Source organism: Podarcis pityusensis, assembly GCF_964106645.2.
Source record: "Podarcis pityusensis genome assembly, chromosome: 5".
Classification (NCBI taxonomy): Eukaryota; Metazoa; Chordata; class Lepidosauria; order Squamata; family Lacertidae; genus Podarcis; species Podarcis pityusensis.
Genome location: NC_138032.1, coordinates 93,060,065 through 93,086,500, shown reverse-complemented (window position 1 = coordinate 93,086,500; position 26,436 = coordinate 93,060,065). Strand labels below are relative to the sequence as shown.

General features: G+C 44.6%; 1 protein-coding gene and 1 long non-coding RNA gene across 2 annotated transcripts in view; one reads left to right on the top strand and one right to left on the bottom strand.

The window, feature by feature from the left end:
* LOC308477303 overlaps positions 1-26,436 on the top strand; it is a 266,019-nt gene that overhangs the window by 122,622 nt on the left and 116,961 nt on the right. The window lies entirely within an intron of this gene.
* Positions 15,063-25,016, bottom strand: LOC308477378 (potassium voltage-gated channel subfamily A member 1). The gene is made up of 2 exons (XM_081005886.1): positions 24,453-25,016; positions 15,063-23,897 (listed from the first exon to the last, which is right to left on the bottom strand). Exon 2 carries the CDS (start codon positions 23,172-23,174, stop codon positions 21,693-21,695), a length of 1,482 nt encoding a protein of 493 aa, XP_080862012.1. The 5' UTR covers positions 23,175-23,897; positions 24,453-25,016; the 3' UTR covers positions 15,063-21,692.

The following is a 26,436-nucleotide window of genomic DNA, read 5'->3' as shown; positions in this document are numbered from 1 at the left end:
GCATCTGCGCGTGCGCGGGTCGCATTTCACTGCTTCCGTGCATGCGTGTGATGTCATTTTGAGTGTCTGCACATGCGCGAGCCGCGAAACCCAGAAGTAATGCACTCTGTTACTTCCGGGTTGCCGCAGAGCACAACCCGAAAGTGCTCAGCATTCAACTCGAGGTATGACTGTAGTAGTAATTAATGAATGTAGATAACATTTGGAGTATTGAAGGAAAGATTGCAGGCCAGTGGGAAATGTAAGCTAAGTTTCCTTTCCAAGCCAGGGCCTCAAATGGGACGGAGATGTTAACATGACAAAAGGGGGCCGATGGCCCACATCAGAGAGGAATCTTTGGACCGGGCAGACATGGGTTGCCAAGGGGGCAGGGAGGGGGCAGGCTGTGCTCAGAGGGGGAATATACCTCTTTAAAAGGAGGTTTGGGAGAGCAGATGGATGTTTGGAGCAGGGATACATTGGGAAGAAGAAAAGAGAAACAAGGAAGAACCATCTTGGGCAGGCTGGCTGAAGGCAGGCTGGGAGAGATGCCTTGGACTCCATGGCTGCACTGCTGTGGGAGAGAAGCCCCTCTTGATATGACCGTGCTGTAAGATCTGGACTCCCTCCATCTAAATTCAGGCGTAAATATGTGAATGAATCATATTTCTAAAATTACGACAGCCCCCCACCATGTCTTGATTCTCAAAGGAACATGGACCCTGGGTTAATGCCTGGAACCCCCTGGGATCTTGCCACAGCTTGGCAGAGGTTAGGGCAGGGGTTGGCAAGGCTTACCGGGCATGGGCTAGATCACTCCTGTGGAGATCCTCCATGGGCTGGGCTGGCGCAGCGTGACACCAGAAATTATGTCTACGCATGTCTGTGGCACCGGAAATCGCTTCTGCGCCTGCCCAGACACCCAAAATAGCGCCTGCGCAGAAGTGATTTTTGGCATCTGGGCATGCGCAAAAGCGATTTCCAGCACTGTGGACATGCGCAGATGCAATATCCGGCGTCTGTGCATGTGCAGAAGCGATTTCCGGAGCTGCGGAAGAGAGTCCCTGTGCCGCAGTGCGCCGGTTTAGCGCAGTGCGCTGGGACTCACTGAGCCGGCGGCTCATGGGCCAGTTAAACAGCCTCCATGGGCCACTTCCGGCCCATGGGCCTTAGGTTGCTGACCCCGGGTTAGGGGTTCGCATGCCCCCTTTGCCCCCTTCTGCTCCCCAACATGCAACGTCAGGGAATGGCAGGGCTCAGAAGCGCATATGGAGGGGGCAAGGGACCAGAGGAGTGACCCAGGAGAGGGGACCAGTGATTTGGGGAGGGGGTGACACCACCTGCAAGGCAGAAGCCAAGGGAGGAGGGCGAGTCAAGGCAGTCCAAGGAAGAAGAAGGTACATGGGATGCGGCAGAGGAAGGAGGGATGGGTCAGGCAAGGGATGGGTCAGTAGATTTCCCCACCTTCCCCTGCTCACTGTTTACTAGACATTTACTAGAGTTTACTAGACATCTGCCTTCCTATCTGGGAGGGACCACAACAATCCACTCCTCCTGTTCCTTTCTTCATCTATAATTTTTCAGGTTTTTTCCTCCTCCCCTTATATTCATATTTTGCCTATTCTCCCCTTCTCCTAATTTGTGCCAAGGCCTTACCAGGCAGTTTAGGAGTCTGTTTTCAATAATAAAGCTGAGCCTCAAGTATGGGAAGAAAAGTACTCCTGCGCTCGTGCAGAGTGCCTTTCCCTTAGGACTAAATAACTACAGTCTCCTGCCTTTTCTACACCGAATGCTCAAAGACAGGGATCAGCAAACTTTTTCCGCAGGGGGCCGGTCCATTGTCCCTCAGACCTTGTGGGGGGCCGGATTATATATATATATTTGGGGGGGGGGGATAATGAACAAATTCCTATGCCCCACAAATAACCCAGATATGCATTTTAAATAAAAGCACACATTCTACTCATGTAAAAACACCAGGCAGGCCCCACAAATAACCCAGAGATGCATTGTAAATAAAAGGACACATTCTACTCATGTAAAAACACGCTAATTCCCAGACGGTCTGCGGGATGGATTGAGAAGGCGATTGGGCCGCATCCGGCCCACGGGCCTTAGTTTGCCGACTCATGCTCAAAGACCTTGAGGAGCAGATTACCTCTGAACAAATGTAGGAATTTAAAGATAATCTTGCCTCTAATTCTTTTCCTCCACAAAAAAAAAACAGTATCCTCATCTTCACTTCCTTCATTGCACCTGGTTCCCTAAGTTTTGTCCCCTCCTCTCTCTCCTCTGGCAATTCATGAGTGCCACTGAGCAGTCACTGGTGGAAGAGATAAACAGAGATTTCTTCTTTAACTGTTCTGGGAAATATGCTTCAATTATATTTTTAAAAGCTTCATAAACCTGTAATTTATTTTGTCAATATTTATGTAAATGTAATCAATTAGTTTATTGACTAATTAACTAGAATTACAGCTACTAATGAATTCAAAACGTCTTTCCCTCCTTATCTCTCTTTTCAAAATGTTTGTTTATTTTATTTTTCAATGTATCTCTCTTGAATACAGGGAGCAGGCAACCCTATTTTGTTTGCGCCAGTCATAAAATATTTTCCTGCAAGCTGTTTTGGAGGATTCTTGTGAGGCTAAAAAAATGTATTAAAATATTACTGTAAATAAACAAAAGGGAATTATGTCTATTTCACACATATCTCCTAAAACTTTTCAAGGCAATTCTGAGACCAAAACTTTTGTGTATTTAATTCACCGTCAATTTGCACAATATCAAAGTTAGAGAAGTAGCTCTTCAAAGGGGTTGGTGGGTGGGTGTCTGTGTGAATGAATGAAACTATTTATATGGTACTATGAAGGGACATTAAACTACTTCTAGATTTCACAGCAGAAAGAAAAATATATAGCCAAACAATAGCATCTCCACAGAGACAGAATAATTCTCAGCACTGTCAATGAAAGGCAATGATATGTGTTAGAAAGAATAATCATATATGATGCAACATTAACTGGTTTTCATCAGCCTTCGTAATTAATAATTAAGATTTCATACTATATTCCTTCAAAATATATTCCAATAACAATGGATTATATGTAGCATCTTTTCTCTAGAGCAGTCCAAAAACATCTTATAGATATAGCAATCTTCATTTTTTTTTAACACCTCTTAAGAAATAATTGAAACAGACTGAAATTACAGAGGTGATCCCCAAATCAAAGTACAGTATTATTATTATTATTATTATTATTATTATTATTATTATTTTATTTCTATACCACTTTATATTTTCAATAAAAAATCTGAGTAGAAACTCAGAACAAAATTAATTTATGCAGAGTACCAAAAATCCATTGTACACTATTGTGCTTCACAGCAGATTAAGCAAGTCATTCATTTCAAGGAGAATTTCCAGAGCACAGAGGTTGTCTTCGCAGCACCTGATCACTTCAACAAATACACACCATCACATTCTCACACTTGTGAGAAAATCTAAATCAGGCCTGAATCTCATGGAGAAATTAAGCATCAGCTGCTTATACCGTCTTCCGACATAAAATGTTCAAAATTGCAAATACTTTCAAAGAACTGAACTAACCAGCGTATGCAGTCTAAGGAACTTTGAAATTCCCCACAATTGATTTCTCTAGTCTTACTGAATTTTTGCCCTCACCCTCAATTCCCATGATTTCCAAAGATTTCAACTAAGCAGGAACCTCCACAAATTTCATTTTAAATGAAATCTGAGGGAACCTTTACAGCTAGATCTTCTCAGTTTTCCTCACTGAGTGCAGACTATCCTACCTAGTCCCAGAATTTCAACAGAATATCCAGTGGTGGTAAGAAAGACATGATATCTCACAACTTATGAGTCCCAGATGACAATGAACAGACATGTCCCTCCTCCAGATAATTTTTGCTGGTCTCATCAGAAATCTTCCCTTGAAATTTTTCATATATTTCATTGAAATATCTTTAACTATTCTATCATATACAGTATAACACTTCACATTCATCCTTAGATGTTGTTGAAGGTGTACCTCAGAATTCTGCAGAACCAGAAAGTTCTATAGCAGTTGTAAAATATTTTACCAAATTTTAGCAAAACATTTGCCTAAAGTAACTTTCTAATCAATTTTTCAGATGATTGGGGGGGGAGGGACTTTCAATGAATTTTGAGAGAAACCAAAACAAGCAAAACTTTTGAGAGATGGACACTGGTCCAAACATAATTCCCATTGGATTTTAATCTGAAACAAATGGAGAGGTTTCTAACTGGACACAACACATACAAAAAATTCAAGGGAAGATTGATTAAAGGAGCTTTGATAAGACTGCTGGATTTTATTAGGAAGTCCCTCACACACCTAGCATAAAGATATGGTCTTTCCTAAGAAGACATAAACTATCAATTTAAGCCAAAATGTATATATATATCAGCTCATTTCTCTGCTCCCACCACTTCTCTAAATGCCTGAGAAAGCAGCCTTCTGTAACAGGTAGCATTTATTCATTTTTCAAGATGCTGTTTTCCAGAAAGCAGTTCAGGCAATTAACACCCAGAAAACAAGGTCCAGAAAAACTCACAGACAACCTAAGGAAGAAAAGACACATATTTCACAATCTGTTAACACCAGCAACATGCTCACGAGATATCATCATGTTGTCTCTTCCATCTCCATCGGATATGGAATGCAGAAAATAAAACCCAAGTCTCACTAGTGGGGGTGGAAATAACGAAATAAAGCAGCAATGGCATAACTAGTGATTTTTACAACCAGGCCAGGCTCCCAGTTCTCTACATATGTTCCACACAGTGCCGGATTTATGTATAGGCTAAGTAGGCTGAGGGACGCGGGTGGTGCTGTGGGTTAAACCACTGAGCCTAGGGCTTGCTGATCAGAAGGTCAGCAGTTCAAATCCCTGTGACGGGGTGAGCTCCCGTTGCTCGGTCCCAGCTCCTGCCAACCTAGCAGTTTGAAAGCACATCAAAGTGCAAGTAGATAAATAGGTACCGCTCCAGCGGGAAGGTAAACAGTGTTTCTGTGCACTGCTCTGGTTCACCAGAAGCAGCTTAGTCATGGTGGCCACATGACCCGGAAGCTGTATGCCGGCTCCCTTGGCCAATAAAGCGAGATGAGCACCGCAACCCCAGAGTCGGTTATGACTGGACCTACTGGTCAGGGGTCCCTTTACCTTTACCTAAGTAGGCTGAAGGCTAGGGCCTCTAAATCTAGGGGGCCTGCCCGCCCCCCGCCCCAGCGGGCAGTCTCCCCTCTCCCCAAATTGCAAACCCAAGATTTCATGCGAGGGCAGGGCAACTCGGGCCCAGCAACTATGAGACTCAGGGCCAGCCAGTGTGGCGCAATTTGAAAACCTAGGGCCCAACTTGAAAGAAAAAATTGTGGGGCCCTAGTTCACAGCCAAAGTCTGCAGAATCTTAGAGATATAAGTGTGCTAGGTCATTTTCACAAGGTCAGCAAAGCCCTTCAGAAAGTAGGCCTGTTCCTGAGTTCTTGTGCAAGCTTGTACAGTTCACTTCTGGGGGGTTTTTAAGGAAAATTAAAGAAGATTTTGATGAGCTTGAGAAACAAGCAAAAGCCACCTTGCCAAATGTTAGCTACAACACCAGGAGACAAATAGTGAGGGAACGGCAAAGAAATGACAGACGTGCACCTGATGCCTTTAGATGTACTTTCTTCCAGAGATAAGTTTGGGATAAAATCCTTTATTCCTACATTAATGCATTTGAAGCCAATTTAAAAAGAAGTAGCACTGTGTACAGTGATGTTGCACAATTGTTTTCCATTCTTGCTATTCTGATAGCATCTAAGCAAGAAATTCAGCAAGGTGTGAACTGTTGATGGAAGCATACCCAGAAGATATTGACCTGAAACTTATTGATCAACTTTGCACTTTCATCTGTACGTGAGACAAAGCCATAGGCTTACAGCAGAGCACTCTGTGTCTCATACAGATCTTTATAATAGTATACAAGGAAAAATTCAGAAGGCCTTTCCTAATGTGGAAGCAATCCTGTGGCTATTTCTTAGATTTGTGGTCACTAACTGCTTGGGAGAGGGGAGTTTTTCAAGACTCAAAATAATTAAAAATGAATTAAGGGCCACAATGTCTCAAGAGAGGTTGTTCACACTGAGCATTCTGTACACTGAAAGTGACAAACTGAGACAAACAAATTTTGACGAAGATTTCTGATATCCTTTAGAGGAGAAATTGTGAATTGCAGAATTTTAAATACCCGTCATCGCCACTCAATTTTGTTTAAAACACTTTTTCCATTTTCTTCTAGTCGTGAGGGTGGGGCCTCACAAGTGGAGTAGCCTCTCTTCATCTAAATCCGGCCCTGGTTCCACATGCATCCCTACCCCAACCAGCACAAGCAAAATCAGGTTGTCCATCAGGTTGCTCCATCTGGTACGCAGGCTGAGACCCTACCTGCCTGCGGACTGCCTTGCCAGAGTGGTGCATGCTCTGGTTATCTCCCTCTTGGACTACTGCAATGCGCTCTACGTGGGGCTACCTTTGAAGGTGACCCGGAAACTACAACTAATCCAGAACATGGCAACTAGACTGGTGACTGGGAGCGGCCGCCGAGACCATATAACAACCGGTCTTGAAAGACCTACATTGGCTCCCAGTACGTTTCCGAGCACAATTCAAAGTGTTGGTGCTGACCTTTAAAGCCCTAAATGGCCTCGGTCCTGTATACCTGAAGGAGCGTCTCCACCCCCATCGTTCAGCCCGGACATTGAGATCCAGCGCCGAGGGCCTTCTGGCGGTTCCCTCACTGTGAGAAGCCAAATTACAGGGAACCAGGCAGAGGGCCTTCTCGGTAGTGGTGCCCTCCCTGTGGAGCGCCCTCCCACCAGATGTCAAAGAGAACAACAACTACCAGACTTTTAGAAGACATCTGAAGGCAGCCCTGTTTAGGGAAGCTTTTAATGTTTGATGTATTACAGTATTTTAATATTTTTTTGGAAGCTGCGCAGAGTGGCTGGGGAATCCCAGCCAGATGGGCGGGGTATAAATAATAAAATTATTATTATTATTATTATTATCCCTGCTCAGAAAACAACCACCTCATTTTGCTGGCTGTTGGTTTCCAGTGCCATTTATCGCCAGTTCTCAAAGGGTAAAAATTCAACTTGGAGCAGCAGTGCTCTGCCTAACCCGATGCCCTCACTTGAACTGTGTCCAGTTCTGGGCACCACAGTTCAAGAAGGTCACTGACAAACTGGAACGTGTCCAGAGGAGGGCAACCAAAATGGTCAAAGGCCTGGAAACGATGCCTTATGAGGAACGGCTAAGAGAGCTGGGCATGTTTAGCCTGGAGAAGAGGAGGTTAAGGGCTGATATGATAGCCATGTTCAAATATATAAAAGGATGTCACATAGAGGAGGGAGAAAGGTTGTTTTCTGCTGCTCCAGAGAAGCGGACACGGAGCAATGGATCCAAACTACAAGAAAGAAGATTCCACCTAAACATTAGGAAGAACTTCCTGACAGTAAGAGCTGTTTGACAGTGGAATTTGCTGCCAAGGAGTGTGGTGGAGTCTCCTTCTTTGGAGGTCTTTAAGCAGAGGCTTGACAACCATATGTCAGGAGGGCTCTGATGGTGTTTCCTGCTTGGCAGGGGGTTGGACTCGATGGCCCTTGTGGTCTCTTCCAACTCTATGATTCTATGATTAGTCATGTCAGAAATGAAGGGATGCGTCTTCGGGGTCAGGCCTTAGTAGGCCTGTATGTTTTCTCCCTTGCTGCAATCAGTACTGTAAGGGGTGTTAACCCTTTCACTTGCACCTAAGCCGTAATCCAAATCAGGCTCACTGCAACTGCCTTTATTTTTGCTTCTCCCCCCCCCACCCCCAGCCATCTGATTTGGCCCGAAGCTTCTGAAATCCACGTACCATCTTGAAAGCATGAAACATTATTCCACACTAAAAAGAAAACAATGCATGAGTTATTTGAACCAAGTATCGAAACAATATTTAAACCAGACAAAGTCAATGCATCCCAGCATAAACAGTAGAAGAGGTAATGAATGCAATTGACAGATAGGACAATACGATGTGTTGCAGCAATGATACACAACAGCTTTTGACGAACTTCCCAGTGAAGTTCAATCTAAGAATATTGTAGGTGAGATCTTCAGGTTACCTATCCATTCTTAAGGAAATCAGCCCTGAGTGCTCACTGGAAGGACAGATCCTGAAGCTGAGGCTCCAATACTTTGGCCACCTCATGAGAAGAGAAGACTCCCTGGAAAAGACCCTGATGTTGGGAAAGATGGAGGGCACAAGGAGAAGGGGATGACAGAGGACGAGATGGTTGGACAGTGTTCTCGAAGCTACCAGCATGAGTTTGACCAAACTGCGGGAGGCAGTGGAAGACAGGAGTGCCTGGTGTGCTCTGGTCCATGGGGTCACAAAGAGTCGGACACGACTAAATGACTAAACAACAACAACAACAACAAGGATTGAAAAAGTCTGCATTTAAATAAGGGAAGGGTCCAGGGCAACACCCAGGTGGGGAGGGGGTCATGGAGATGCTTCCTGCACTCATGAGGAGACAGGCTGGTGTGAATCCAGAGTGGACTGACACAAATCATCCAAAGTAACATAACCAGCAGAAATTCCCCCAAAGAGGTTTATTATTCATAAAATTAGAAAATGCTACTAGTATAAAAAAAATCACACAAAGCTGACTTTACAGGACGAGATGTGCGCAGAGGCAGAATGACTTGACTGCCCAGTGTTTTCCAAGCAAGCACCTCTAGCCTAGCATGTGGGGAATCTTTGCTCTCCAAAGTTGCTGAACTACAACTCCCATCATCCCTGGGCATCGGCCATGCTTGCTGGTGTTGGTGGGAGTTGTAGTTCGGTGAAATATACTCAGAGTCGCAAAGTGATTTCATGCTCTTTATTCAGCTCATAGTGGTGAGGAGGAATGAATGAATGTCCCCTCACAGTATCTGCTTTATATACATTATTTACACAATGGGCTGCACATGATTGGCTAATTCTGGAATTCTACTGTAAGCCAATCAGGTTGTGGATTCACTTCTATCTGGAGCAGGATTGGGTGGTTCCTGCCAACCAATCATACTGCTGCATTGTTCTAGGACCAATCAGACTGCTGCATTCTGAATCCTATTGTTCTAGGACCAATCAGACTGCTGCCTTTTGGATCCTATTGTTCTAGGACCAATCAGACTGCTGCAGTTTGGATCCTATTCAACTCAGTACATAACACCCGGCAACATCTGGAGGGCAACAAGTTACCCACATCTGCATTACTTCATCATCTGTTTCCCAAAAACACTGTGACTGGAAGAGCCCTGACAAAACCACTCCCCTGAGTTGGAAGCGAGGTCAGTTCCCCCCCTCTCTGGACTCTAGCATTCTCTTCATGTGGCAAGTCTGAGGAGGAAATATTTCTTTCAGACACACTGAACACTCTGAATCTCTGAATGGGCCCAAATCACGTCGAAGGCCCCTGATTCAATGGAGGGAAACATGGCGGAGCCTTCTTTGAATGGGTGGCCATCTGTTATGGATACTTAGTTGAGATTCCTGCATTGCAACGGGTTGGACTAAATGACCCTACAACTCTACAATTCTATGACTCTAAGATTCTATGATTGAGACAAGCCCAGAATATTCCCACCGGTACCACACAATAGTTCATTTGTGTGACAGAATATTTTAGCTTGCCTTCGATTTATGATGGTTACGCATGTTTAGCTTTGTTTCAGACAAGCTTTTCCTTGCCACTACTGTAACAAATAGGGACGCGGGTGGCACTGTGGGTTAAACCACAGAGCCTAGGGCTTGCCGATTGGAAGGTCGGCGGTTTGAATCCCCGTAATGGGGTGAGCTCCCATTGCTCCGTCCCTGCTCCTGCCAACCTAGCAGTTCGAAAGCATGTCAAAGTGCAAGTAGATAAATAGGTACCGCTCTGGTGGGAAGGTAAACGGCATTTCCGTGCGCTGCTCTGGTTCGCCAGAAGCAGCTTAGCCATGCTGGCCACATGACCCGGAAGCTGTATGCCGGCTCCCTCGGCCAATAAAGCGAGATGAGTGCCGCAACCCCAGAGTCGGTCACGACTGGACCGAATGGTCAGGGGTCCCTTTACCTTTACCTTACTGTAACAAACTAGGGTGGGGGGAGAAGCAGTACCATTGCAAACTGATCTGAATCTCGGATGGCCATGAATTTCTCAACATTTCGGGGGCTCATGAGGGAACAGAAACCCAGCCAAAGATGGGTAAGGAACAAGGATGTTTAAACGTTCAGGGGAAACAGTACTTGCATACTGCGGTATGATGCGGTTCAAGGCCTCTTTTATTTTCTTAACTGTAAAAGTGAGGCTGCATCACTCAGCTGATGCAACAAGCTACAACTATCCTCACCGGAAACTCCTAATAATTTCTCCACCTTCCTTTCAAAGAAAGATCCAGTGGGTAGCAGGACTTGCCCAAAGCTACCACCGCTACGACCAGATTATTACAGGACCGAACCCCATAGATCCCTCACACACAAATCCCAATTCTTTCGGGATCAAGGAACTGTGGATTTTTACAGACCAAAGCTTGCATCCTTCCGTTCTTATCTTGTGCCGGAAATCGTTCAATGAATGAACCTATTTGATCAATTGCTTTTCTTTTCTTTTCTTTTCTTTTCTTTTCTTCTCTTCGCCTTTTTGCAAAATATATTGAACTGCGTTAAATGCAATATGTAAACTCTTGGAAAAATTGTGGCCTAGTGGTGCCCAGTTTTTCCACAATACAATGATGCATGTCAAATTTCTAATTTAAGACAGTGGTTAAAATTGGAGGGTATGGAAGAATGTGAACATATTTGACCAAATCTGTGTTTCAAGAATACAGTTATGGCATTTTGCTAGAGAGCCAAACTATCCATACCACAATCAGATTGATCTGTGCAGCCAATATTTCAAGTATGGGTTAGGTATGAAGCAAAATATGGATTATTGCCATTTACATCAAGTGCGTATTGTGGACAGATAACTCAGAGAAGAGGCTCAACAATTTTCTGTTTTGAAAGACTGCTTGGATTACAATGTGATCATTTCTTTTGAATCTGTAAATAATCTGTTCCTAAATTCTGTAAATATTATAAAGCATGCTGTGTTTGAAAATATTGATACAATTGAGGAATAAATGGATACATTCTTTCACTTACAGATTTTAAAGAAATAATCCCATTGTTGCCCAAAAAATTGTTTAACACAGCATGCCACAGTTGCACTGATTTAAGAAATATGGTGCAGTAATAGAGGAGTTTGTTCATGTATTGAGAAGGAGGGGATTAATTGGGACTATATACTTAATGACTTAATGAAATGCAACACAAAGGACCATAGAATGATAAAAAAAAACTGGGGGCAAGAGTTAGTATAATTATTTCAGGTGTAGTATGGAATTAAGGTATTAATTGCTGCTAAAGTAAAAACTTGTTAAAAATATGCATCAAATTATAACATTTTAATATTTCACATTATATAGATTAAAACAGGTAATCGGTCTCAGGATAACTGCTGGAGTGGAGGAAAACCTCATGCAGATTATATATGTATCTATATATAATAAGATCAAATGGCTTTGGTGGTTGATGATGCACACTAGATTAAATGAATAATGGACACAGTATCTCATACAGGATCATTTAGTGTAAAGAAACTACCTAGAAGTACAGGTTGATTAAAAAAAAAAAAGATGGTGCATTTGTTCAGAATTTTATTGACAGTGGCAAAAATATCAACTGCCATACGTTGGGGAAAAACATGTTATCTGAATGATTTTATAGGCTCTGGGACACAGCTATAATGCATAAATTGCAGCTTAAATTTTATTGAGGCCTGCTTTATGCATGAAAATTTGTTAAGAAATGGTCAATATTCATTCAATTGCATCTTATAAAGAATACAATTGCCATGGAATAAGAAAATTGCAATCGGCAGCCTTAAGAAGAATATAGTTATAAGTAAGGATGAAAGAGTTCTGTGACTTTCAGTTCTCTCCCTCTTTTATCTTCCCAGTTTTCATTTCTGTCCCCCCATTTCTGTAGCAATCTGTTCTTTTTTTAATCCACTTGAAAATTCTTCAGCATTTTAGCGTGAATTTCTCCTAATAAACGTATTTTTGCGTGCAGTTTTGACTAATGTACATTTTTTTTTGCAAGCAATTTCTAATTGAATGCATTTTTCTATGTTATTTTCACTAATATATTTATTTTTATGCACATTTCCTCCTGAATATTGTGGCAAATATTTAGCACTGGCTCTGTACTCAGAGTTTTTCCTATGGTGTTGTACTACAATGTAGGATAGTCTGGCTCAGACTGGAAGGACATGAGAGACTGTCCTAAAAAATGCCTCGTTGATTTTTTAAAATAACCGATCTCGTAAAGTGACTCATGGACCCCACAAATAAATCATGAAATCCACTGCTGAAAGTACAGTATTCAATATTCCTATCCTTCATGATGATGAATCCCTCTTTAATAAGAATGTATGATCTGTGGTGAGTCACACCAAGTGTCCATCTAGTTCATCATTGTTTCTCGGAGGAGCCAGCTAGATGAACCTGACAAGCTCAAACACAGGTCTAAACACGGGTCCCTGCAGAACGCCCTCCCGTCAGATGTCAAGGAGATAAACAACTATACAACTTTTAGAAGACATCTGAAGGCTGCCCCGTATTGGGAAGTTTTTAATGTCTGATGTTTTATTATATTTTTCTATGTGCTGGAAGCCGCCCAGAGTGGCTAGGGCAACCCTGCCAGATAGGCGGGGTATTATTATTATTATTATTATTATTATTATTGAGGCTAGCTCTTATGATTGTCTTCAGTACCTGGTATTCAGAGGTAGCCTCTGAACATATGGACCAAAGAAGAGGCCTTCCGGGTAGGGCTGAAGTTCCATTCATTCAGATATGCTGTTTCACACGCTGGCCAACCAGTTGCTTCCGGAAAGCCCACAAAACAGGCTACGTCTACTCTTGCCCCCAGGGAACTGGTATATGGTGGCCGGCATATTGCCAAAGAACATGGTGTTCCACTTATCTATCATGGTTTAATAGCCATAGAGAGACCTCTCCTCCATGAAGCTGATTAAACCTTTTTCTAATGGCCCATCCCGACATTTTGTGGTATTTGTTATCTATTTGCACTGCAGTAAAACATTGGAGTTGGTTGAAGCCTGCAATAAAGGTACGCTCCTCAAAGAAACTGCAGTCTAAGCAAAAGGTGGCAAACCATAGTGATGATGTCACAAAGTGACTGTGAGGGCATGAGAGAGACAACAACACAAAACTGATTACCAAGTTCATTGGTCTAAAGTACTTAATTTGGAATCATTCCAAACTTTAAAAGAAATACTCAGGAGTAAAATGAACACAACATATAACACCAGCATTGGGCCCTTAATTAGGGGCAATGATGGAAAAATGATTTTAAGAAAGAGACCATAAGAGACCACGGTGGGTAATAATTGCTATGTCATTCTCTCACATAAGGGACAATTATTGTTAGAGACAGGTGAAGATGAACCAATGACACATAAGATTTCATTCATTATGGATAGGCCATAAAGACTATAAAATAGAATTTGAAATGGTTCTTATTTTACGCAGAGGAGAAAGAGACAACACAGTGAGGCAAAGAACATGGATCATGGTTCAGACTTCATAAATGTTTGCTTTGGATTGGTTCTTAAGGAAAGTGTGTTTCTAACCATGGTTGACCATTGATACTACTCCTCATGGGGATGCGGGTGGCGCTGTGGTCTAAACCACAGAGCCCAGGGCTTGCCCATCAGAAGGTCAGTGGTTTGAATCCCCGTGACAGGGTGAGCTCCCATTGCTCGGTCCCAGGTCCTGCCCACCTAGCAGTTTGAAAGCATGTCAAAGTGCAAGTAGATAAATAGGTACCGCTCTGGCGGGAAGGTAAACGGTGTTTCCGTGCACTGCTCTGGTTCGCCAGAAGCGGCTTAGTCATGCTGGCCACATGACCCGGAAGCTGTCTGAGGACAAACGCCGGCTCCCTCGGCCTATAAAGCGAGATCAGCACCGCAACCCCAGAGTCATCTGTGACTGGACCTAATGGTCAGGGGTACCTTTACCTTTACCTCATGGGTTACCAAAAAAATTAAATATAACAATTATTCAAACTATTGTACACATTACTATAACCAAATATAAGATTGTCCCCTGATATCACAGGTAGGATCCAAAATTATTTGGAACAATATTGACTGAACGTTCCATATTAGCAGGTTAGGAATCTTCCAGACTTCAAGGAATGGTTCCAATGCATCTCCAAAAGCTTTAAAAAGTTTCAAATTTAAATGCCATATGGCCCAAAAGGTATTGTCTGAACCGTTCTGTACCCTGCTCATCTCCCTAGTGGAACACAAAGAAATTATTTCAGTATTTACTCTTAATATTGCCCGCCTTTATCATTTAAATTCTAAGGAGCAAGGTGGAGGAGGAACACCAGGTCATCTGTGTCTGATCATATTACCTTATTTTGATTCAGCAATCATAGAGATTAAGATGTAACACTCGCACAGGAGCAAAGGACCAGGGCTTTGTTTTATGACTGCAGATCTATCACAACCCAATGTTCTCAACCCCGTCCATCACCTCCTCCAGCAGCACAGCCAAGTGCCAATCACCAGCACACACAAAAGCTCTTTTAAAAGAATATAGATCAAGTAAGGGGAAAAAGGGAGCTAGCCCATTTCACTTTTACTACAGGCCTGTGGCCAAAGATTTGGTATCAATATGCTGGTTGAAATCTCTGCAGGTCTTCACCACCGCGCAGATCTCCTCTCTGACCATGGTCTCCTTTCCCTCCCAGACTCCTCTCTCGCATTTTCCTCTTCCTCACATTTCCATGGTCCAATATCCCACCAATCTTGTTTGCTAGCTCCCTTTTCTTGCCATCCATGTACTCCCAAGATCTCCCCAAGGGAAGGAACAGGAGAAAAACAGGACTCCAATAAACCAGTCACAGTATATCTGAATAAGATCCTTAAAAATTATCTTTAATAGATGCCAAGTATGAACAGACGATAAAAGTGACAGAAGCAAGTAAAATTGCATAGATGAAAACTATGCATTTTATATGTTTTAAATATAAACTCATAACATTTGCTGTGTCAAAAGTTGACAAACCAAACCATTTCAGCTATGGTTAAGTCAAATCAGCAGTAATATGACAATGAGGTACATACTTGACTCAAAGTGTAAGCAATTTGTAAATTACGGAAATCAATAGACCCATGTCAGCTTCCATGGTTTGTTGCCCTGATGGTGCACTTTTCTGCAAAGAACCATTCTGTGACCTTGTTCAACAGTAATACTGCATCGTTAAAATGAGAGGTATGTCAAAGAATCCATATACATTCCTACCCACAGCTGTTATTTACATAGTTTCAAACCAATGTGCTGGGGGGGGAAGTGTGTTTAAGAAATGTCTTGGAAAACCAAAGTTAAGTTCTAATGTATTCTTCTTTGCTAAATTTAGTCACAAAAATATCCTCTTTTTTTTTTTACTTTTGTACAAAAGTAAAATATACATTTGATTCCAGTCACATTTATAGAAATGCTACTGAAGCAACAATTTAATCAAATATAAATATACTCCCAAAGAATTCAGTTGTGTTCAAATGACAGCTGGACAGGGAAGACTTTAAAAAGTATAAATCATATATAGTACGACTAGAGGAGTGGAACAACTGATCAACATAGATATGAACAAGGATTTGTTTTCCCAACAAAATCGGAGTAAAAATCTCAAATTGATTACAATTCTTTGAAAAAAGGCAAGGCATGCTATTTCCTGATCATACGCACGTTTGTGGCCTAATTTATTCAGCACCCACAGAAAGAAAATGGGGGGGGGGGTTACAGATATTTTTAAATCTGTCAATTAAAATAAAGACAGTGGTTAATTCTGATTTATGTCTAGAAGTATTTCAGAATATAACAAAATTTTTGTCACCTAACTGTCTTTTAAAAAGAACTGTCCTGAAATGAAAATTTAATTTAAAAAGACCAACTATAGAATCGTCAGTTCTAACTGCATATGGAACCAAATGGTCCCAAACAAGGGAAGGGAAATTTAACTTTTAATATGGTTTTACTTTTCTGGATTATGTCTGACAATACTACAGAAATTACACATAGGAGAAAGTGTTGTGTGTTCAACTCATACCCTTTTAAAGTTTTTTTTTTAAAAAAAACATATTGAAACCATAAAGAATATTCAGCCTTCTGGGCAAAAAAAATTTTGTTAACTGACAAATTTCTCAACTCATGTAACAAAGTTTGTGACGTGTTGCAGGGCTTGCATTTTCTATCATATGAACTGTGGTTTGGCAAGATGTACTAAACGGTCCCTCAGTTTTATTTTTAAATCATACATTATGCCTCATCTTTCACATGTGCTGTAGTTTTAGTACCCCACAAAACACCCCAAAATCCTGCACTAATAAGTGAATGCATGTCTACAAAAAACTTAATGAGAGAGGATACAAGACATAGCTTCACTTGTCGTTCTCCATGTGCTTCCTCAATAAGGAATGCTCAGCTCCAAATACTCCGTTTTGTAATTATTTACACGCCAGCTGAGAGATTTATTTGTATGGAGGACTTGAACAGATAGGTCAGGACTCAAAAAAAACCTGAATAGGTATAGAAACCACAATTAAATGTTTAGGGGACAGGACTCTGCCAGACGAATTAATTTGTTCAGGCCCCAACACCAGATATTTAGTAGGAACAGAGATCTGGCCTACCCAAACAGCAGGTGACATGGCAAAGCATTTTCTGGACAGTTCCACGTTAGACTAGAGACAGGAGGAATCACATTATTATGTTTTGTAAAACAAAAAACAACTCCCTGCACATAGAAAACTAATTGTCGCAAAGGTGGTAAACCCTGGCTTGGCTTCCAACTGTAGACAAGAGCTTGCATGATTCAGTGCTCCACCACGAAAAAGTAAATTCTTGGAACAAGGAAAACTAACATGTTAAGAAGGCTGTATTAGAAACTTTCTTCCCAATAGACTCATTTTCCATGTACAGGGAAGGTTTGGGTCATTCAGCCATATGCAGTCTCATCTGCAACCTAAAAATGTACAGCAGGGTCCAGATATGAGAGAAATGGTTTGCAGCCCAGTCGTCTCCCTGATAGATTGTGTGATGACATGGGGGGGGGAGTTTCCAACATACTCCCTGCCCACACACAACTGTGACCTGCGGTCTGAAGTGGTATACATAGGCTCTGAGCAGGCTAACCTTTCCCCCTGCCCTTAGCACAGATAAGGCCAAGCAGTCATCAAGATAAATGGGTCTTTTAATGGAAATAATCGACAATATTCAATGTGAGTTGAACTCCACTTGGAACAAATAACACACATCCTCTTATTTCCATGTCGCCTTTTAAAAGTATGTCAGTAACGGTCTCCATAATAAGAAAATATACTGATTTCACAGGAGCTAAGGAGATAAGGACTCCCATTTCAGTTAAAATTTGCTTTGGGGATTTTTATTTTATTTTATAATAACAGTGATAGAATGTGGCCTTATGTACCTTTATCTCCAATCTTTCTATATGGCATTACACAGTTAGTTCTATTTCTATACGTGTTTTGGATCAGTATTTTTTTTTGGGGGGGGGAGTCACTAACTTCCCTGTCCTTGGAAGAGAGACCGCATTGTATCCCTGCAGTGTGTTCCTATTCAATGATCTCCCGCTTATGCCGTCCAGTTGATTTTAGTTGCTTCCATGTCAAAAAAAGAGCCGTTCCAAGCCTTTTTGGTATCTAAAGCAGAACATCCAAGCAGCCTCCCCCCACAACTGGCACTAGCCTAGCGCTGGACAGTTATCCTGCGCAGGCCACCCTGAAATGAATGGGAACAGCACAAGAGGACTGCAATGACCTTGCACATCTCTGTTCACTTCCGTGAGCTTTGTGTTGAAGAGCTTCCCAGTGAATCGTACTTCAGGAGTCAGCCCCATCCTCTGCTCTTACTTAAAGGCCACCTCTGTACCAAGGTCAAGATTAAGGTAAGACCAATGTTAAGGAAACGCCAACTAATTCTAGGCCTTTGGAAGCTTTGCCCTTGCCCTTCCTTGAATTAAACCTGCTAAGCCTACAGCCTGATTCGCACCCTTGATGAATCAGCAAATAAATACTGAACAGCCAACGACTGTGTCAGCACAACATCACAAACCAGGAGTCCACACCAATGGATGGAGAGACATTGCTACAGCACTGCAGTAACCAAATGCCAGCAAATCCATGAAGTTTCTCGCCTCTAGTTTGATTCGCCGTGTCCATTTTCAGATCACTCCTACTGGGGGCAAGCTACAGCCACTCATTTTTGAGAAACCATCAGTCACCAAAACAAAATATGGCAGAAAAGGAAATTAAAAACAAAAAGGTGTATTAAGAATCAGGCAGTAGTTTAGTGCACCTTCAGACCTACAAACGCATTTCAGCACGTATTAGTGCAAAGGAATGAGTCTGATTTTAAGGGAAGGAAAAACCTTGCTGGAAGAAATGCATGCCTATGCTACATGAAGTTATTCCCTGCACTCCATATTTACCCAGTCCCTTTGTTATAAATGAGTAAGCGACAGTCATATTCCCCAAGCCACCCCACAAGCCCTAAAGATCACCTATCCCTGCCAAAAGCAAAAGGGGGAAGCCATAAACCAAACCGCTGCATGGCATGCATACTTTCTCTTAAACATGCAGAATAAGGATCAGACCAGCAGATAAACTAAGGTGAGGATAACCCAGCCAGTCAACACAGAAACTCACCAAGCTGCCCAACTGAGGCCTCATCCTCTCTCAGGTAGCACTTCCTGATCAAAGACCCCATACGGCACTGAGCTGATTATTGCTGAGATAACTACACACAATGTTCAAAGTCAGTTTAACAGGCGAATGAATACCTTCCCTAAATTTAGGAGTTTGGAGGAATCAAGGAAGACCACCAAATCTAGCACTCTAGCAGGGGAAACTGTGACTAAATTGGGGAGAAACTGGATACTGAGAATGGAAAATAATGTAGAGCTTTCTATCGACTACACAAAAAAATTTCTGAATATGCTGCAGTCAAGTATTTAAGAGGTCCTTCTGTTCTTCCTACCATTTTGAACCAAACAAGTCACAAAGGTGCATCTTTCTGTCTACCTGACATATCGGGTTGGGGAAAGCTGCAGAATTAATGCTCCTTTTCCAATGTAAATGCTATATATCCGTAGCTGCTGAGAAATAGAATACTGAGAATAGAATGGAGGCCTGGGATCTATGTAATGGAAAAGAGGGTTCAGTGTATAAGGCCACATGCTAAGCATGGGAGAAAAAGCCTCAACTTTGACTTTTAGAAGGAAAAAGTAAAAAAAAAGAAAAAGATTAGTGCCTATATCAGTAAAAAAAATAAAATTGGACTTATTGATTTCTATGGACTATAGCTTCAAGACTTGCATAATTACAGAAAATGCCTTCTCAGAAAATGCTGCAACCTTCAACAAACACAACAGGAGGAGAGTTGTTACAATGGATGGGAAAGCTTCAGGCGAGTCAAATTTTAAAATCCAAGAGAATTTGGGTGGAAAGGATGAGAGCTCCGTTGGAAAAGCAGAAGCCTCTAAGAGGAGCAAGTGTACAGATTCAACGTGCCTCCATCCAACCTGCTCCTTGCATAGCTAAGGCTACTGCAAAGGATGGCCCTTAACTTCCTCTAGTGTAGGATGCCAGGCTGCCAAGGTCCAAACCAGGGGAAGAATGGGCCAATACCAAAAACAAACAAAACGAACACAGAGTGCAGCGAAGTCTCTATAAACAAACTGGGGGAACACTGGGTCTTGCGGGAGTAGCATTTGTCAAAGGCAAATGTTAGGTTGCAATGTCACTCAGCGGCAGGGTGAAGAGTACAGGAGGAAATTAGGTCTGCAAGAGTGCTGGTAGTCTCTGCCCTCTTCTTCTGCCTCTCTGCTTTACACATTGTCTTTCTCCCTGGCTTTTTCTGCTGTACCTGCATTTGGCATGGTCGAATCCTGCTATTGTCCCAATTGACTCATCCATGCCTACTCAGGTTCAGCTCTTTTCATAGAGGCACTTTCAGCAGTCCAGTGGCTGTAAGGATAAAGGCACTAAGCAACTATCTAAAATCAATTGGTTGAGTCTCTTCAGCAAGTCCTAGGGGAATACAAAAGTCTCTAAGGTTCAAACAATGACTGCGAAAATAACTGGGCTGCAATTTGGATGCATATAATCGATAAGTTTCATTTTACATTCTAAGAATGCACCAAAAGGCATGCTTCTGCACCTTTTTTCTGCTCTAGGAGATACAGAATATTTAGACATTGCTATATATAAACTGGACTTAATTTTCCATATAGCTTTCCCTTTAAGGGATGGGATATGTTACTTTCTATTAAGGCCCGGACAGAAGCCAACTCATTTCCCTGAGCAATGCAGGAAAACAACAAGTCTCTCTAGTATTCTCTTCCTGGCCTTCATCCTAACAAGCTTTTTTTTTTTTGTATTTATTACTGAAACCATGCATTAATTAATGTTGAGTTACACCTTAGTCAAATAGGCCATAATGCTGAATATTTGAAACATGCTTTGATCTCCAAAAGTTATTGTTCCCATTTGACTAACATATGCACTTAAATACAGTACTTTTAAGTTACTAATCAGATACTTAACAAATAAAAAGGAGTGCACTTTGGTGAATGCAAATTGGAACAAAAAAGGGCCTATTTTAAAGAAGATCAATTCAAACAAAACCTTATCCCCTATCATCTGAGGTAATGTTCCAGGCATGCAGTTATAAAATAGATAGTATCAAAGTCAAACATGCTTATATTAAATTCTATTGTGCTATCTTGCAACAAAGGGGCTAAAAAGTTTTGCATCCATTTCTGAAGAAGGGAAAGAAGTATGTTGAAACCATCTGCACTTAAGAGACCTTAGCAGCATTGCAGATGTTCCATCTTCCCCCCGACACACAGAATAATTCTTCGATTTTAATAGTGTATACAGCAAAAAAAAAAAAAAAAAAACAAAACCTGGCATATTTTCATAAGGTGCTGTGTGTGAATCTGTAGATCAGAACTACAAAACTTTTCACAAAGGAAGGAAATGTATATGTCGGTCAGTCTAAAGAATGACAAATACTTACTGCACATTACTGCTGAATATTATTTGGATGCATTTTCTTGGATGCACTGTGCAGTTTTGTAGAAACGTTTCCTTGAATCCATGCATATTTTAAGTATTTATTTTTTTAGAGTCCTCTTGAGCTGATTTTTAAAACGGTTGGAAACTTAAAAGTTATGGGAAAATGTCTAGGGCTAGAAGCATACAATTTCTATTTATAACTAGGCTAGTCCAAAGAGTTATAAGTAACCATTTCCACCACTTGGAAAATACCCTTTTAAAAGAAAACAAAAGGAAAAGTGAAATTCTTTCATGGATCCTGAAAGCTTATTGAATCGCTGAGCAAAAATTCGCAATGCAACAATGCATTTACGAGGTAAAGCATTCGAAGAGTAAAGCATCTACAAAGTGTGACTGCTGGTCACTTAAAGTCTTCAAGCTGCCAATGTTTCTCTTTTCTACATGTTTTTAAACATCAGTCAGCAGCTTGCTTTTATTAACACAGTTTTGGTTGGCTATGGTGTAGTTGCCAGTTCTGAGGTTAGCCTCTCTAAAATTGTCTATGCTATTATTCATATCCTCTTCAATTTCCATGTACTCAGATTTGCTGATTGTGGAGGAGCTACGGCGACTCAGATCACTGTCAGATGCTAAATTAGGAGAGCTAACTTTAAGTAACTGAGCCTGTTCCTCCCCTTCTGTTTCTCGGTGGTAGAAGTAGTTGAAGTTGGACACAATGACAGGTACAGGCAGGGCAATTGTCAGCACACCAGCAATGGCACACAAGGAGCCCACGATTTTGCCTCCAATTGTCACAGGGTACATGTCACCATATCCTACAGTGGTCATGGATACCACTGCCCACCAGAAAGCATCGGGGATGCTGTCGAAATAGGTGCCAGGTTCCTCAGCTTCAGCAAAATACACCGCACTGGAGAACAAAATCACCCCAATGAAGAGGAAAAAGATTAGTAACCCTAACTCCCTCATGCTCGCTTTGAGGGTTTGTCCCAAAATCTGGAGGCCCTTAGAATGTCTGGAGAGTTTGAAGATTCGAAAGACTCTTACCAGTCTGATGACTCTCAGGATAGCCAAAGAAGTGGCCTGCTCTCCCTTTTGAGGCCCCTCCTGCTCAGCCATCTCTGTACCCAGAGTGATGAAGTAGGGGATGATGGCTACTATGTCAATGAAGTTCATGATGTTCTTGAAGAACTCGGCTTTGCTGGGGCAAGCAAAAAAGCGCACCACCAATTCAAAAGAAAACCATATGATGCACAGAGTCTCCACCACGAAGAAGGGATCAGTAAAGATATTGGACTTGTAATAGACTGTCGAGTTGTCGCTGCGGTTTCGGGGTCCCATATACTCCCTGTCCTCTTTCAACGCTGGCAAAGTTTCCAGGCAAAAGATCACTATAGAGATGAGGATCACCATGACGGAGACTATTGCAATGATCCGAGCTGGCCCAGAGCTCTCGGGGTATTCAAAGAGCAGCCACACTTGACGCTGGTACTCCTTCTCAGGCAGGGGCCTCTCTTCCTCTTTGATGAAGCCTTCGTCTTCCCGGAACTTCTCCATGGCCTCCTCTCCCAGTTCATAAAACTTAATCTCCTCCGAGAACATGTCTAGAGGCACGTTAACAGGCCTGCGAAGCCGCCCTCCAGATTGGTAGTAATAGAGGATGGCATCAAAGCTGGGCCGGTTCCGATCAAAGAAATATTCGTTCCTCAGGGGGTCAAAGTATCGCATGCGTTTCTTGGGATTTCCCAGCAAAGTGTTGGGAAACTGAGCGAGGGTCTTCAGCTGCGTCTCAAATCTCAGGCCAGCAATGTTGATCACAACCCTCTCACAACATTCGTGGTCATCGTGGGCCCCAGGTCGATAACTGTCCTGGGGGTGACCTGGCAAAGCAGAGGTCTCGTCCATATTGTCCCCGGCCATCACCGTCATGGCAGCTACGGGGTGGGAAGGACAGACTCACTAGAAGACGTGATGGGATGCGGAAGGAGAAGAGTTCGGGATCAGAAGCCGCCAGAGCTGAAGGAGAGCGAAGAATTGAGGACTTCAGAGGAGACGGATACTGGATATAGATGCAGAATTACAGCATGGAGAGGGGCTAAGGAGAGGTGAGGCCCTTGGTGTGGACAGCTCCCAGAGCAGGAAAACAGGATGGAGAAAGGGGATTAGGGCTGGGAAGCGCAAGGATAAGGGAAGAGAGGTAGGTTGAATGGCATCCAGACTAGGCGGGGAAAGGACCTATAGGGCGCTGGTCATTGGGGAGGGTGGGAAGAAAAAAAGGAGAGAGGTTTTCCAGCTTCATCAAAGGACAAAGGGATGGCTGGGGTCTCTTAACACACATGCAACACAGCGAGACTGGGGTCCCTTCGGAGCAGTTTCCTTCTGTCTTTTAATGCAGTCCTTTTGTTTTTCTCCAGGATGTGACCATGCTGCTGCTGCTGCTGCTGCTGCTGCTGCTGCTGTATTGCGGCTGCTGTCACACACTTCCCCTCAATAAAATAAATAAATAAGCACGGTGACTGGAAGGAGACTGCTTGAAATGCCGACTCAGCAAAATCCGCGGACTTCCCACTTTGCTCTGGAATGGCCCCTTCCTCTTTGTTTTTATTTTATGTTTTTAAGGAATAAAGCTCACTTCGAGGCAACTGGTAGATACTGTAAAGGGACAAGAAGCAGATGCATAAAAACACCTCTTTCTCCCCACCCCAAGACACAAATGCACAGCAATTCCAGGGCTGGGCAACATCATGCAACTCTTTCCAGGCTGCAGCCCAACCCTTAAAGCAGTCCTGTAACGTAAATTAACATACTTCCATGCACACATGAATTTCGAATGGGTGCCCTTCACGAAGTCCTGTGTTCCTGCTCGTCGTAACTTCTCAATCCCTACTTAACAAGACTTCCTTCGCTTCGCAATTTTTGCCGTACAGCCCACATCCGCCTGAACGATGTGCGAGCAAAAAAACAAAACAAAAAAACCAGAGGGGTTGGAATACCACGACATTTCTTAATAAGAACAGAATCCGGGGAGAAAAATCTCTCCAAATATTTATTGGCGCGGGGGGTGGAGGAAAGAGCGCGCGGGAAAGAAAAGGCTTTGCAACTAGTAACTGTGCCACCGCACACACTTCTTCGAGCAGCGCCCCCCACCCCGAAGCCAACCCCGCGCTGCAAGGAGCAGGCAACTTGCCTCGGAGGAGCCTTCCTTACCTGCCGCGGGGAGGCCAGCGGGGGCCGTTGCAGCAGCAGCAGCAGCAGCAGCAGCGCAGGCGAGGAGCGAGCGAGCCCCGGCCGGAATGCGTCAAGGCGCTTCTTCGCCTTGCAGTTGCAGCAGCAGCAGCAGCAGCATCCAAGGCGCAGCGGCGCACACTCGCCGCCGCCGCCGCCGCCTCCTACCTCCTGCTCCCTCTCGGGGAGAATCTACGGATCGCTTTACAGAGCCGCCTGCGAGATGGTGAAATATTCATACAGCGAAATATTCATTGGGCTGCAGCGAGAGGAGGCTGGCAGTTCAGGAGGAGGCATGGGCAGGCAGCGCATCGAGGGGGTGGGCGAGGGGAGGAGAGGGAGGAGCAGGAGGAGGAGGAAGAGGAGGAGGGACCGGGTGGTGGTGGTGGTGGTGCGGGGGGTCCCCTTCTTCTCTCCAAGCCCAGCGGGATCCGGGGGCCTCGGCAGCTGGCTGCCTCTGCTCGCTCGCCCGTCCCGGACGCGGCTCAGGCTGACACTGGCCAAGGCGCATTGCTGCTCCTGCGCGCGGGTCCCCCCGGAGCACCGAGGGAGGGAGGGGCGGGGGCAGCCGCCGCCGCCGCCGCAGGACACGCGGCACCTGGCAGGCCGGCAGGCGGCGGGGAAGGCGCGCAACGGCGGCGGCCACCTCCGGGCGCACAGACCTGGGCGCAAGGCGAGCGGCCGGGCAGCCAGGGCGTTGCGAGAGCCGTCTGGCGCGGGGTGGGTGGGTGGCTGGGGGGCGTCCTTTCCCCAGGCCCCGCCAGCCGGCCGAGACCTTTGGCCGCGGGCTGGGGAGGTTCCTTCGCGCCGCCTCCCCTCCGCGACCTTCGCGCGGATTCGGCATTGCGCACCGGAGAGGTCCCCCCCGCTCCCCGACGCAATGCAGGCAGCGCCGCCAGGCGCGTTGCGGCGCCGGACCCGAGGGCGCCCCCGCTCGAGGAGACGCTACCGCCGCCGCCCATCTGCCCTGCGAAGCCAGGGGGAGCGCCTCGCACGCCACCCCCGGGGTGCAAGCCCGTCGCAAGGACCCGGGAGGGGGGCCCGGACGGCAAGGTCGGCGGCGGCCCCGTGTCGAGTTTGGGCGAAGGAGAGGTACCTGGGTGGGTGGGTGGGGGGGCCGCTTCTCCCCCACCCCCAAAGGGGTAAGCGCCTGTTTCATCTGCGGACGTTTGCTGGAGACTTGTGGCGACCCCCCCCCCCCCCAATACCGCAGTGCCCTGCTCGGGTGCATCTCCTGGAGCCCTGTGCCTAGGCGCGCAAGAGTCGCTCTCCGCCTTACATCTTCCCTTTTCTCGGGATCCAGAGACCCCCCACCCCACCCTGCGGCACTTGGGCCGCCCCGTCGAGCGCCCCGTTAGCCGCGCTGGTTCGAAAGCCGCCCGTCTGTTTATGGGACTGTAGCTGGTCACAGCATATAGGTTAGTGGGACATTCCCGCGCTCTCCGGCCCGGGAGCGACGGTGGGGGCGCCGTCAGGCCCGCGGCTGCTTCGCCTGCCTTCTAGCCGCTCCCTTGGCTAGTGGTTTCACGAGGGCAGGGAAACCTGCAGAGAGTGCAGCAAATGCGCCTTCCCCCTCCCGCCGCAGCAGCAGCAGCAGGCCCGGGCTGGCCAATGAAGAGGGATGCACCAGCAGAGCAGCTGAGCTGGTGCAATTCTCTGCGCCTCAACACCACCGCCGCCCCCCCCCCCGCCTCCTCCACTCCGGCAAGGAGCTGCTGCAATGGAAGAGCCGCACAGGAGCGCATGCACTCCCGTCTGCTGCGGGGGCTCCGCACAGAGGCATTGCAGCTAGATCGGATTCTGCCACGTCAGCCAATAGCCGCCGCCAACCTGATCTCAACTTGGTGCTAGTCCGCGCCGTTCTCCTGAGCCGCCGACCACCTCGAATTGAGGTCATCGACTTCCAACCTCAGAGAGGCATTCTGAATCACGTGCTCGCTAATGGACTGCTTCCCTCCCTCAGGGA